Genomic DNA, 14,652 nt, shown 5'->3' on the forward strand with positions numbered 1-14,652 from the left:
ATGATTTTTGAGGGTGCGCCATAGAGGAGGCTGTTGCAGTAGTCCAGACGGGAGGTGATGAAGGCGTGGATGAGGGTTTCTGCAGCTGTGGAGGAGAGGGATGGACGGAGACGGGCAATGTTTTTGAGGTGGAAGAAGGCTGTCTTTGTGATGTGTTTGATGTGTTTGTCGAAGGAGAGGGTTTGATCAAGGATGATTCCAAGATTCCGGATGTGAGGTGAGGTGGATACTGGGAGACCATCAATGTTGAGGATGAAATAGATCCAATTGCTGTCTGCCCTACATTTTTCGTTACTGATGAAAGGATAGTGCATAGCTGGGCACAAAATTGTTTAAAAAAGTGAATCAGTTAAGTGCTCATCTGTGCAGTTCAGGCAAAATTTACATCCAAACTCTTCCAACAATGTTCAGTGGTAGTTTCAAAATCCTGCACCAAATAAGTAATTTGTAATGATACATTTCAATTTTTAACAATTTATAACAATGTACATACTTAACTGCATTAATCACTACCAACATCTACTTGTCTCAAGGATAAGACCAAGAGTTAAAATTCCATCTCGTAAAAAGCACAAATTAATTAAATTTATAACTTAAAATTCTGGAGTGTCAAAGCACTTGTTGTTTCTTGTGTGCCAAGTGCAAAGAACTATTGGGGAATGTTCAAAACCAAAACACCAGCAATTAAAGCTTTGCACCATAACCAGTTCACTACTTACTACATTCTTTGGCGGGTTCATCGCTCCGATCCCAGCAGTCCTGATGTTGATCGCACACCTTTGTTATATTAATACATTCTCCACTTCCGCATATGAAGTGGTTGGGTCCTGTGCACTCTGCAGCTGGAGAAAAGCAAGTTTATTGCAGCAAAATAAAAGGTAATCTTACAATTTACCAAAAAAGGTGTGCACTTACCAGTTCTACAGCCAGATTCATCACTGCCATCAGGGCAGTCCCTTTGTCCATTACATCTCCTGCGATTCTGAATGCAGACACCATCACCACATCTGAAGTGATTTGGTCTACACGTACGAGGAGCTGCAAAATAAAACTAGCTCAATGTGGCCATTCCATCAGTTCAAAACACTACATCCAAATGTGCGTTCACCCTATCCAAAAATCAGACTGAAGATTTGTGTCTTCAACACAAACTGCAGCAAGAGCAAAGACTTTGCTCCCTGCTTTGTTTTCACTTTTTTTGTTCCCACCACCCCCTAAGCTAGTAGTATCTCCTGAACTGTTCTTAAATACCAAAAGAGTTAGTTACTTACGGCAATTGATTTCATCACTTCCATCCTTGCAGTCGGTATCTCCATCACAGATCCAATTACTATGGATGCATTCACCTGAACCACATTTAATTTCACTCAGAGAGCAAGTCAGAGGAGGATGGATGTGATCACACCGACCCAGGGATTCATCAGATTGATCAACACAATCAGCATTGCCATCACATACCCAACTCAATGGGATACATTCTGAACTATTGCAGCGAAATTCATGTGGGCCACAGGAAATTGGAGCACAGCCTTTTTCATCACTTCCATCACCACAGTCATCATCACTATTACATACAAACACTTTGGATACGCATCTGCCACTGGAGCAGATAAATTCTGTTGGACTGCAAGAAAGAATACCTGGAACAATTTTTAGAAAAGCAGTGTCATTTTATCCTGGATAACTCAAAATTAGAATTAAAAGTAAAAGAAAACATTTACATTGCTCGCACCCTGACCCCTACCTCCTTCACTACTGACTGTCTTTTCCAGTTGTGATAAAGGGTCAGACTCAAAACATTTACTTTCCATAGCTGCAACCTCACTGACTGCACTTTTCTAGCATTTTAACTTTAATTTACATTTAAGATCTCAAATGGAATGTTTACACTAAATACTAGACACTTGCATATCAAACACTGTTTTGGTCCTCGAGTCTGAAGGGTCTCAATCCAAAAGAACACCTGTTCCTTTTCTCCAGAGATGCTGCCTGATGCTGCTGAGTTACTCCATCTTTGTGTGTCTAAGGTTTTATTCCAAGTCCTTACCACAATTCTCCTCATCATTGCCATTACCACAATCCTTTTCTCCATTACATTTCCAAGAAAGAGGAATGCATTGATGAGATCCAGGGCCACAGCTGGTTTCATGGATTTGGCAAATCTCTTCGTCTGAAATAAAAAGCAATTTGTGTGAACATTCACATCAGACGGAAAAAGGAATTTGCATTGTTTAACAGTGCACTTGACCTTGTACATCACCATTACACCTCATGGAAAATATTAAGGATTTTACTGTAAGAATCAATTGAAAAATTAAAACTGCAGATTACAGCAAGACACAACTATGCTGAAATGAGGAATCACTGGCAGCAGATTTCCATATTTAACTGCACATTTAATTTGTCACTGACAAATTTCTATCAAGACCGCTAAATCACCAAAAGTTGAACTTGCAAATTTTCTGAATTACATCACAAACCAAAACACCGCATTTTAAAAACTGCAAAATGTGATTTTTTACAAACCCAATTAAAATCAGGTTATATTGGTACATTTAGGAAAATACTTACGGCAGATTTCTGAATTTTCATCAGATCCATCCTCACAATCAGCTTTACCATCACATTGCCATCTGTTAGGCACACATTGTCCACTGAGGCATACAAAGTCAGATGAGGTGCAAGTCACAATATCTGAAGACAAACAGAAGCATTAAATCCACATTTATTCTATAAAATACATTCCACAGACTACAACTAATGACCAATGACACTCAAAGGGATTTTGGTTCCTAGAATTGTGAAGTGGGTCTCAAGCTTTGTCCTGAGCCCAAGTTGATTAGGAGTGTGGATGAAGATAACTTAGACGAAGCCATTCAGCTACAAATAGGAAGGCGGCAAGTTATGCAGAACGAGTGGAAAACTCTTCCCATTACACTGAAATCGTCTATGTGGTAACAGATTGGTGCCCATTGCATGGCAAGATGAATACAGATAAGGAGTCAAATTAACAAAGTTAATGGAAGCAGACATTGTAACATGCAGGGAAGAGGGATTTATGGATCAGGTGCAAACAGTGAGATTAGTTTTTCAAGGCATTATGCTTGGCACAGACATTGCCGGCTGAAGAGCCCATTTCTGTGCTGTACTGTTTTGTGCTCTATGTTCTGTGACACTTCTTGGTAGGGGATTTCATGGAATTAAAGTTACACTTGGTTAAATTTCAAGTGGTTAGTAAATTACTTGTTTACCTCTTCTACAGGACTGTTCATCTACCAGGATCATGCTAGGAGGACATACACAGATAGATTTTTCTGAATAAACACTAATTTGCGGTGCAGGCATACACAGGTATTCACAAGCTCTGCTCTTTGAATCCACCTTGCACCAGTTTTGTCCTACAAAAGAATCAACCACTTTAATTTGCAGTATATAGCAAACTGAACATTACATTTCCAAAGTTCAAGGCATTGCCCAACAAAATGTTTTGTTGATATTGGCTGTAGCATTAAAATTAATTGCTGCTCATCACCAATGTACAGCATTTAACAAACTATTGAGTCAGGCTATTTATAACTTAGTTATATAAGCAAAAGGCTATGCACCCATAACCAGTAACAAAACAAAGGAATAATGTGCTCCCACAGCCATGTCTACAAACTAGAGAAGTGGCAAGATCGGACAGCAATATTGAGGGCTAAAAACCTCACCAAAACCATTCAAAATCAAAAACAATTCTCATTTGGACTTTGCATATAATAAACCACTTGCCTGATGGCTGCATTGAATCATGATAAACAATAAGATCCAGAGGTCTATTCAGCTTAGAGATCACCGTTACAAGATCTTGTCCATTGAACTTGTTAGCTTCATAGATAGCTTCATTCTTCCCATCAATCCAAAAGACATTATCCTAGACAATACATTTTCCAGTTACTTCAAGGACATTATACAAAATATCAAAATATCAAGCGACCCTTGTATATGCAAATTTACTTGAGTAATAGTTTATTGGACAAGGTTTTTTTACCCATGTAGATCAACATCAGAACACTTAAGATTAAAAAAATAATGGAGCCTAGAGGTGTCAATCATTAAGAGGCTACACAATGAACACATTTGCAAGAACCAAACTATTTAATGTACAAGATGCGTAGGAAGGAATTGCAGATGCTGGTTTAAACTGAAGTTAGACATAAAAAGCTGGAGTAACTCAGTGGGTCAGGCAGCATCTCAGGAGAAAAGGAATGGGTAACGTTTTGGGTCGAGACCCTTCTTCAGACCAAGAGTCAGAGGATCCATTCCTTTCCTTCAGAGATGCTGCCAGATCCGCTGAGTTACTCGGGCTTTTTGTCTGCTCAGTGTACGATTCTAGTTGCAAATTCCACTCAAATCAAAACATGGTATTGGAGCTACTTTTAAATCAGAACCTCCAGAGAACAGTTTAAAGTACTGCCCCATCACACAATTGTCAGGAAACCACAGCATGCCAATTGGTTTTCCAAAGTGAACTTGCACAATTTTAAAGGCCAAAAACAGAGGGCGTGCAACGTAGGTTTATTAGGTTAATTCCCAGAATGGTGGGACTGTCATATGTTGAAAGACTGGAGCGGCTAGGCTTGTATACATTTGAATTTAGAAGGATGAGAGGGGATCTTATCGAAACATATAAGATTATTAAGGGGTTGGACACGTTAGAGGCAGGAAACATGTTCCCAATGTTGAGGGAGTCCAGAACCAGGGGCCACAGTTTAAGAATAAGGGGTAGGCCATTTAGAACAGAGATGAGGGAAAACTTTTTCAGTCAGAGAGTTGTAAATCTGTGGAATTCACTGCCTCAGAAGGCAGTGGAGGCCAATTCTCTGAATGCATTCAAGAGAGAGCTGGATAGAGCTCTTAAGGATAGCGGAGTCAGGGGGATATGGGGAGAAGGCAGGAATGGGGTACTGATTGAGAATGATCAGCCATGATCACATTGAATGGTGGTGCTGGCTCGAAGGGCCGAATGGCCTACTCCTACACCTATTGTCTACTGTCAGACCCTTGAAATAACCTTGGAATATAAATGAAATCATTACTTCTGGAAGCGGGACATTTGGCTCTGGATAGCTTAATGCTCCTACTTGTGCTTCCTCCCCACAGGGAGGTCTTTCCAATATCATTGCCAATTTAAGTCTTGTCTTGGTCCAGAAACAGTGTTGCCTTTAGAACAGTCATTTGAAGATGCAAAACATTGCACTCTGATTTTAGCATTTAAAAAAAAATAGACTGTTGTTAACCAATATCAACACACACCTTCAAGTGAGGAAATAAAAGTAGCTCATGATTTCAGCCATGTAACACAACCTCCTCTAGCCTGCTATCGCTCCATTGACTTTCAGAGGTAGTGGAAAGAGTTTACACATCGCCATTTGCAGTGGATGATGTTTCAAATTTATAACAAGCTTAGAATACTTTTAGCCACAAATACGAGTCACAATGCATATGGTATTTATTCACAAAAATCTACCTTGCATACTACATCTCTTTCCTATCCCCCAGGCACACAGGATTGCCAACATTCAAACTTGCCTGAAATACAGAAAGTGCCAAAGGATGAGCAAGAAATTCCCATGAATGCAGCACTGTGATTCTATCCTGACCACTCAAGTCAATGCTGGACAATGTGTGCAGCTTGGAATCAACCCAGTAAACACGGCTTTTCACAAGATCTGGCAAGAGAGGGCAAGAGCACAATCATTGGGTTTCAATGCAGAGGCCTAAAACAAGTAGGTTTCATAGAAATACTTACCAAGTGCAATGCTATTAGGCCATTGAATCCCTTTGGTAACCAGAGGCCGGCGATCACCACCATTCATTCCTGCCTTTTCTATCTTTGCTGGTTCACCACAGTCTGACCAGTAAATAAACCTTTAAAGCATGGGAGAGGAAGGTTCTCTGTTAAAATATCAAACCTTTGATGTTTGCACAAATTCAGAAAGATGCACCCGACTTCAACTTGTTTATATACATTAAGAGCAGGCCATTCAGCCCTCGAGCGTTCTTTGCTATGGATAAAGAGCCCAACCAATTTAAGTATCTACATGAAAAAACGTAGAAGCTTGCTCTACCACTGAAAGAAATCTCAACAAAACTAACATTTTAGTTGAATATTAAATGAGTGACCCATTAAATTTGGGGGAATCACTGCTTTCAACTGGCAGCAACTTCAGTCACCTCTGATTTATCCAACTTACGTTTTACAGGAACTTAAGGGTTACACTGAAGATAGACACAAAATGCTGGAGTAACTCAGTGGGGCAGGCAGCATCTCTGGAGAGAAGGAATGGGTGATGTTTCGGGTCGAGACCCTTCTCCTATCCCGCTGAGTTACTCCAGCTTTTTGTGTCTATCTTCGGTTTAAACCAGCATCTGCAGCTCCTTCCAACACATTAAAGGTCGCACTATTACTTTCAGTGTAGATTTGGAAGTTACACCAACATGTTCATTTGAGCATATGGTTTGTTAGCCAGATCAAATGGTAAAAATAGGTGAAGTTCTTTAAAAATTCAGACACATTTGCAATCAGCTAAAGTACGAGTTCTATTGTTTTTGACTTCGATACACATTCTAGAACAATATCCACCCTTCTCCATTTCTATGCTGTATTCTACACACTAATCAAGTTAGAATCAAGTTCGATATACCCAGTACAGCTGCCATACAAATTTCACAACAAATTTTAAAATGATTGCATTTAACGTATCCAAGCACAAATTATGGGGGAAAAGGTCTGTACCCCGATAGTGGATCAACTGCAATAGAACTTGGCTCCTTCAGGTCAGTATCGAAGAGTGTTAGTCTTTTGCTCCCATTAAAAGTAGCTGCAGATATTGTTTTTGTACCACGGTCAGTCCAGAAGAGATGCTTGTAAACCCAGTCCACAGCAATTCCCACAGGGGTGTCTATATTCCTGACCACCAAAGAAACACCAGCTCCACTTTTCCACGTATTGATGGGTGCACTAACCAGGAAGAAATTTAAACAGATTAAACCAGATAGGAATATTTTAACAGACGGTTGTTTTATCTGCATAAAGAGCACCTTGTTATTATGCAAGCAATTAATGGGAAGACATGCAAAATTGATATTGAATTGTATATAACGCACAAACACAGTACTTGAGAATCAAACCACTAATGTCAAGGACACAAAGTATTGAGTAAGACAATGGTTCTGGAGTAACTTGGCGGGTCAGGCAGTAACTCTCGAGGACATGGATAGGTGATGATTCAGGTCAGGACACGACTTCAGACTGACCCAAAGAGTTGCCTGACCCGAAGTGTTGCCTACTCATGCCCCACAGGAGATGCTGCCTGACCCGCTAAGCTACTCCAGCACTTTGCTCTACTCAAGATCCTGGTATCAGCAGTTCTTATGTTTGTAAGAGTGTCAAGGATAGCTGTACAGCACCAGGTAGGGAGGGTGTGGGTGTTAAGGAGGAAGCTAAACTGATGGTCAGTCTTAAAATAAAATGTAATATCCACTATACATTAACCAGTGCTTAATTCATGCCAAAAGTTCCATCTATTTGCTCTATAAATACAAGTTTGTGTTAGTCTAAGATTCAGTAGTTTAAATACCTGAAGATAGCCTGCTGATCCAAGTCAGCCCAGAAGATAATCTGTTCGGCAATGTCAGCATCCAGCGCTACAGCATTTCTCAGCTGCACTGCCAACTCTGCGTACTTCTGGTGACGGAGACCAAGCTTCCGGATGTCATGGTGAGTAGCGAAGATTAAATAAGGCTCTTTCCCTGTGATAATTTTTAAATAATTGAATTAAAGATTTGATGCTGTGCGAACCAATGTTGATAAGTGCATGAAAGGTCAAACAGTATTTTTTATTAGAAAGTCAAATCTGCTGCATTAGAACTGTAAATTGGTAGATACAATGTTGCATGTATATCAAGCATGATTCTCAGCAAGCCCCAAACCAGATATCAGATTTAATTTGTTAAGCATCTTTGTTTAAAAGTAATGGTCATCCCATCTTCAGTGCAAGAACAAAAGCTCCAGAACTTTTAACACTAATGTAGAAATTCCAATCAAAAACCTAGATTAAAAAAAACCAAAACAAAACAGGTTTGAGTCAGCCCAAGTAAACAAAATTAAATTCAAAGAGCTGGGTAAGTTTTTACAACTTCCATTACATGGTGAATTTGGACATGTACCACCATCTGCTTATTTTGACTTCCTGAAGATCAATACATTTGTCCAATTCAAGAAAAAGGGTGAAAATTAATCAAGCACCACAAGCAATTATTCCAGTGGGTGGAACCAGAGTGCCCCGTGGAACCTTGTATCACAAGGCTTCCTCCCGCACTTAAATTGCACCAAATACTTAAATTGTTCAAATAGTATGTTGTCCAAATAGGGCAACTATCCATAGCTAGAAACAAATTAAAACAAATTAATTGATGTTGATCAAGGCCATTTTCCAAATTTTAAGCTACTTATATTCAAGTTGCACTTACCAACTGTTTTGCAAATCCCAGTAGCTGGATCCATTCGATATCCTTGGTGACATTCACATTTGTAACTTCCTTCCAAATTAATGCAAATTTGACTGCATGTTGCAGGGGTTTGACATTCATCAATGTCTGAAGATAGTGAAAAATTATTTGACTTGATTCTTTTTATAGGTTGACATTTTGTAAAAGCATGTTCACAAACAACTTACCTATGCAGTCCCTTGCAAACAGCCTAAAGCCTGCAGGACATCCACATCTGTACCCAATGAAGAGATCTATGCAGGTATGAGAACAACCTCCATTGTTCATTAAACATTCATTTACATCTGCAGAAACAATAAAGTCAGGTAATTGCTCACTTGCTCCTCCTGATGCAATGTGCATTTATACCAGCTCCTCAAAACTGATGGGAAAATTTGATAATCCAAGCCAAATGCAAACTACTCTGGGATAGTTTGTTGTTTAATGACGAGTCCTATTTAAATAATACAATTTAACAATTCTCGGCTAGGCCACCATTTGCAAATTGCCCAAGTTAGTGCCTGCAGAAAACTATCGCAAACCATCCTCAGTAACATAGATACATAGACAATAGGTGCAGGAGTAGGCCATTCGGCCCTTCGAGCCAGCACCACCATTCAATGTGATCATGGTTGATCACAATCAGTACCCCGTTCCTGCCTTCTCCCCATACCCCTTGATTCCGCTAGCCCTAAGAGCTCTATCTAACTCTCTTTTGAATGTAAGAGCTTCAATACAAGAACACCTAACATTTACTGTGACAGTATAAGAAAATAACTGCAGATGCTGGTACAAATCGATTTATTCACAAAATGCTGGAGTAACTCAGCAGGTCAGGCAGCATCTCGGGAGAGAAGGAATGGGTGACGTTTCGGGTCGAGACCCTTCTTCAGACTGATGTCGGGGGTGGGACAAAGTAAGGATATAGGTGGAGACAGGAAGATAGAGGGAGATCTGGGAAGGAGGAGGGGAAGGGAGGGACAGAGGAGCTATCTGAAGTTGGAGAAGTCGACGTTCATACCACCGGGCCGCAAACTGCCCAGGCGAAATATGAGGTGCTGCTCCTCCAATTTCCGGGGGGCCTCGTTGAATAAGATTCTACAACTTCTGTTCCAATTAACCTTGTTCAAATAGTTCAAAACCGAGCTCAATGGTAATGCTGGCAAAAGCAGCAATCTCAAGCATCTTTAATTTATTCTGGGTACAGATACAAAATACTGTAGATGCCAACAATTAGAGGTTCGAATACAACTGCCTGCAACTTAATGTGGAATATTTAGAGAAAACATGCTGCTTAGAATATAATTTATTGCATGTTAATTTTAGCTTCAATGGAAATCTTAACCCAACAGCACTTGCATGTAAAGATGACTTAGTTTGAGTAAAATCACTTGGCAACTCTAAAAACAAAAATTTCATTCCAAATCAGATGTAATACTTACTACATCCTTTAGGAGGTTCATCACTCCAGTCCCTGCAATCTTGATGTTTATTACAAACTCGAGACATATCTATGCATTCTCCACTTTGACACCTGAAGTCATTTGGTCCTGTGCAATCTAATTGCAGAAGATATTATTCAGTTTTAAGATATCAACAGACCCAATAGCTGTTATTTTAGTGCATGAGCAACCTACCACTCTTGCAGTTGGCTTCATCACTACCATCAGTACAGTCTTTGAAGCCATCACACATTTTACTTCCAGGTACACAGCCACCAGTACCACAGCCAAAATCATCTGGTCCACATGTTAGCAGGGCTGAAACCAAATGGAGCAATTACAAAATCATCTTATGCAAGGCAATGTTAGGTATTAATTGGTTGAAATTTCATAGCTAACTTAAAAAGTTTAGTTCCAATAGATCCAACGATGATTCAGATCCTAGTTTTGAGCTGGAGGCCATCTTTGGTGCTTAAAGTCGATCTGATACAAGAACAAAATAGAAGTAGGCTACATGGCTTCAAGCCTGCCCCACCATTCACTATGACCATGCTGGCCTCAATTTCTGTGACAGTTCCCCATAAACCTTCAATACCTTGAGCTTTCAAATATCTCAAAATTCATTTAGTTTTACCACCCTGGGGACAGAGATCACTAACTCAAGATAAGCTCAGATTCTGGTGCTCATTAAACTTGGTGTGGCCACTAGTTTTCCAAAAGTGAGAAAATTGTCTTGTTTAACAAGAAACTAAATTTACAAAATTCACGGTTTAAATTTGAGATATAACCCTGCTTCTCACAAAAGCTTGCAAGCCTGTTACAACCAACTCTAAGTGACTGAAGACTGCCTTCAGGGAGTACAGAAGCAAGTTTCAGATACTAGCATGGATAGCAGGTTGGCTGGATGGCAGAAGACAAAGAGTGGCAATAAAGGGGGCTTTTTCTGGTTGGGTGCCAGTGATTAGCAGAGTTCTGCAGGGATCAATGCTGGGGCTTCTAGTCTCCACTTTGCAAATTAATGATTTGGACAAGGGGATTGAAGGCTTTGTCGCCAAGTTAGCGGATGATACGAAAATAGGAGGAAGGTTAGGTAGTGTAAAGAAAGCAGGGACTCTGCAGAAGGACTTTGACATGTTGGGAGAGTGAGCAGAGAAGAAGCAGATGTAGTGTAGCAAAGTGTGGAGTCATGCAATTTGGTAGTAGGAATAAAGGTGTAGACTATTTTCCATAACAGGGAGGCAGCCACAACTGATTTGGACCAATACATGGCACAATAGAGCTACTTACCACAGTGGATTTCATCACTTCCATCTTTGCAGTCTGTATCACCATCACAGTGCCACTTACTGTGAATGCATTCACCAGAGTTACACCGAAATTCATCAGGAGGACATGTCACAGGGGGAAGGGCAATATAACCACAGTGTTCAGCTGATTCATCAGACTGGTCACTGCAGTCAGCATTGGTATCACATACCCAACCCGAGGGAATACATTCAGAACTATTGCACTGAAACTCATGTGGGCCACAGTGAGATGGAACACAGTCTCTTTCATCACTTCCATCACCACACTCATCTTCGCCATTGCAGATAAAAAGTATGGAAACGCATCTTCCACTGGAGCAGGTAAATTCTTTTTGACTGCATGCAAGGTGGCCTGAAACAAGATAATGGATACAAACTTAGTATATTGTCGATAGTCAAGGTGTTTTTCCTCTAAATTTTGATGGTATTCAATCTGAAATTTGAGATCAGTCCAATCGGCTTGGATAAAAGATCACTTGGTTAACAGGAAAGACAAGAGTCTTTCTAGTTGACAAAATATTAAAAGTGTTGCACGGCAAGCCCAATTTTTGCAAAGTTTAAGGAAAGGCATGCCTACTAAATGCTAAAGGTCATGATAGCGCAGCAGTAGAGTTGCTGCCTGACAGCGAATGCAGTGCCGGAGACCCGTGTTTGATCCAGACTACGGGTGCTGTCTGTACGGAGTTTGTACAGTCTCCCCGTGACCTGTGTGGGTTTTCTCGGAGGGGGAGGGGGAGCAAAGGTATGGTAAAAATACAAGGCCACGTGTAAAATTGTCCATATTGGCATGCAAAAGCAGCGCGTTATCCAAATGGCAAGACTGCAGAATTCGCATGGAGGGATTTTGATATCCAAGGACATTGTTTGCAAGGCACTCTGTGGGTACACCAGGTAAATAAGAAAAGTGATAAGTGTTATTTTAAGGGGGAGGGTATACTTAGAAGACTTTAGTGAGAATGCTCCTGTACTCATGAGGATGGCTGAAATAGCTCAGAAGATTAGACTAATATTTAGAAGGTTAGACTGACTCAAACTGTGGAATAGAGGCAACATGATTAAAACAAGACCCTGAAGGCAATTTATAGGGCAAATGAGGACAATATATTTCCTCTGGAAACATGGTTTGGTGTTTAAATTCAAGGTGTCACCGATTTAAAGCAAAAGAGGTGTGAATTGAGGGTCACAAGTCTTTGAAACTCATAATCGAAAAGGACAAAATGAGTGAAGGGTTCTTGTGAGTAGGTGCAACTGCATAGCTGATCAGCCATGTTCTTATTGCAAGGCAGGCTGGCAGGATTGAGTACCTTACTCCAGTTCCTAATTCATGTTTGCTTTTCAGATTGCCCAAGATATTGAAAACAAGTATGTTGAAAAGTTAGTTTCAACTTCAGCCCTGAATTAAAGTTCATCTTCCAACAACCTGTCCTTTTCCAATTTTAGTTGGAGGGAGAAACATCCCTGAACATGTTCTTCCTGTTTTAATGCATTCCGTTTTAATGTGTCCAAATTTGCCAGGTTTTTGCAACCCAGTTCACTTCAGCCAAATCTGCAGTGTTTTCAGATAATGCATTAATCCATCAGGTGATATTCTTTCAAGAGGAAGACATGAGTAAACCAATTTAATGTGGTAATTGGGTGCAGTAATATACAGCTTGGGGTGCCACTTTGTCAGAACCATTGGTATAATTTGTATCCATGACATACATTTGCTAATCTCATGCCTGAAAATGGAATGCATTAATTAGCCCAAAGTGTTCAGATTTTGTTTAATTATTTTTCTCCTCTCCAGTGATTTTAATGAGCTAAAATTCCAGTTAAGTGGCAGAGTGACTCAAGGTCGGTGGTTTTTGACTTACCACAGTTCTCTTCGTCTCTGCCTGAACTGCAGTCTCTTTCACCATCACATTTCCAATCCACAGGAATACACTGAAGGGAGTCATTGCCACAACTGATTTCATTCACCCGACAGGTTTTCAAATCTAAAACAAAGAGCAGTTAGCCAATATCCAGAGATGTACAGTTTTTTTAAAAACTGTTCCATCCAAGGGATCATTAACCATTTCTTTTTGCAGGTGCTGCCTGATTTGCTGAGTGTTTCAGTATTTGCTTTGATACTAAATACTTTGCTGATTTATCCAGAAGACAGTTGACCAAACATCACCAGTATCAGGTTCATCAAGAAGTACAAAAATACATACATACGCCAAAGAAAGATTACATCCAACAATGCAAGCAGTTTCTGATCATTTCTAATTCCAACCAAATCTGGGCCATAGTTGTATTTTAGCAATAAAAGTTACATTTTCATTTTTTGCAAGAAATAAAAATCCAAGTTAAATCTTGTGTGACTAGATATACTATTGCCAGCTTGCTATTGGAGAAGTTCACTATACAAACTTTATACTACTGTAGGCACCCATACTTCCAATCCAAAAACTTGTACAATGTTTTCAGGAGATATTACACCACTCACCCAGGCAAAAAGTTACAGTAATCCATTTATCAAAGAAACCTGCATGGACAGGGTCCAATTCAAATGCAATATTTTGCCCCAAGATAGTGTAAAAGAATAACTGTAGTTTAAAAGTACACACAATTTATTAACTATTTGAACAATTTTCAATAAATTTGTGAATATTTCAATGATTACCAAGAGAAACACTTACACATTACAAATAAGATCAAAAACTTACGACAGATTTCTGGGGCCTCGTCTGATCCATCATCACAGTCAGAATTGCCATCACACCGCCATTTACCAGGTACACACTGCCCATCAGTACAGTGAAAATCAGTCTCATGGCAGATAATATTTGCTAGCAAAAAACAAAGCAATTTTAAAGCTCTGCTGACTATGCTTAACACTAGAATTTGGTGCAGTTGAGTACACTTTTAGAACAGATTTGCACATTAATTTATCAAGGTTAGTGCTTGGTATATTGACAAGTAGGGTTTACACATTGATTTACAGTTAGCTTCCTACAAGTATCAGAATGGTCTTGCTAAATCACTAAGTTTGATGTTTACAATTATATTCAATTTCAGTAACACTGCCTCACTAAGTGTTCACTGCTTTTTATACGCAGTCTTTAAAGTAACCAACACAAGTACTTGCCGAATTTAGCTAGTGGTAATGTTTCTCAATTAGTTTACTGAAACCAGATCTTTAGATTCAGAGTTTTGCTGCATCTGCAGAGTTTGAATTTACAGAAATATTTGCACAAGACATTATGACATTGAGCAAAAGGCCATCCTGTTGACAGCAGCAATCCCAACAATAGTGGTCAACAAGTCTTGCTATTGCCCAATGCCAGCTTCATGAAGTGGGTTGAACCTGGTTTTATCATCTGCAATTCTCCTGGTGCCTAGAA

The 14,652-nt window shown here is 39.8% G+C and overlaps 1 protein-coding gene across 1 annotated transcript in view; it reads right to left on the bottom strand.

The window, feature by feature from the left end:
* Nucleotides 1-14,652, bottom strand: part of LOC144592248 (low-density lipoprotein receptor-related protein 2-like) — a 78,442-nt gene that overhangs the window by 34,166 nt on the left and 29,624 nt on the right. The window contains 17 exon segments of the mRNA XM_078396780.1: nucleotides 720-842; nucleotides 916-1,038; nucleotides 1,272-1,640; nucleotides 2,048-2,170; nucleotides 2,572-2,694; nucleotides 3,252-3,398; nucleotides 3,772-3,913; nucleotides 5,572-5,711; nucleotides 5,792-5,910; nucleotides 6,779-7,003; nucleotides 7,623-7,794; nucleotides 8,515-8,640; nucleotides 8,721-8,837; nucleotides 9,975-10,292; nucleotides 11,262-11,633; nucleotides 13,138-13,260; nucleotides 13,975-14,097. Coding sequence (XP_078252906.1) covers nucleotides 720-842; nucleotides 916-1,038; nucleotides 1,272-1,640; nucleotides 2,048-2,170; nucleotides 2,572-2,694; nucleotides 3,252-3,398; nucleotides 3,772-3,913; nucleotides 5,572-5,711; nucleotides 5,792-5,910; nucleotides 6,779-7,003; nucleotides 7,623-7,794; nucleotides 8,515-8,640; nucleotides 8,721-8,837; nucleotides 9,975-10,292; nucleotides 11,262-11,633; nucleotides 13,138-13,260; nucleotides 13,975-14,097 — 2,985 coding nt within the window.

Source organism: Rhinoraja longicauda, chromosome 3, assembly GCF_053455715.1.
Source record: "Rhinoraja longicauda isolate Sanriku21f chromosome 3, sRhiLon1.1, whole genome shotgun sequence".
Classification (NCBI taxonomy): Eukaryota; Metazoa; Chordata; class Chondrichthyes; order Rajiformes; family Arhynchobatidae; genus Rhinoraja; species Rhinoraja longicauda.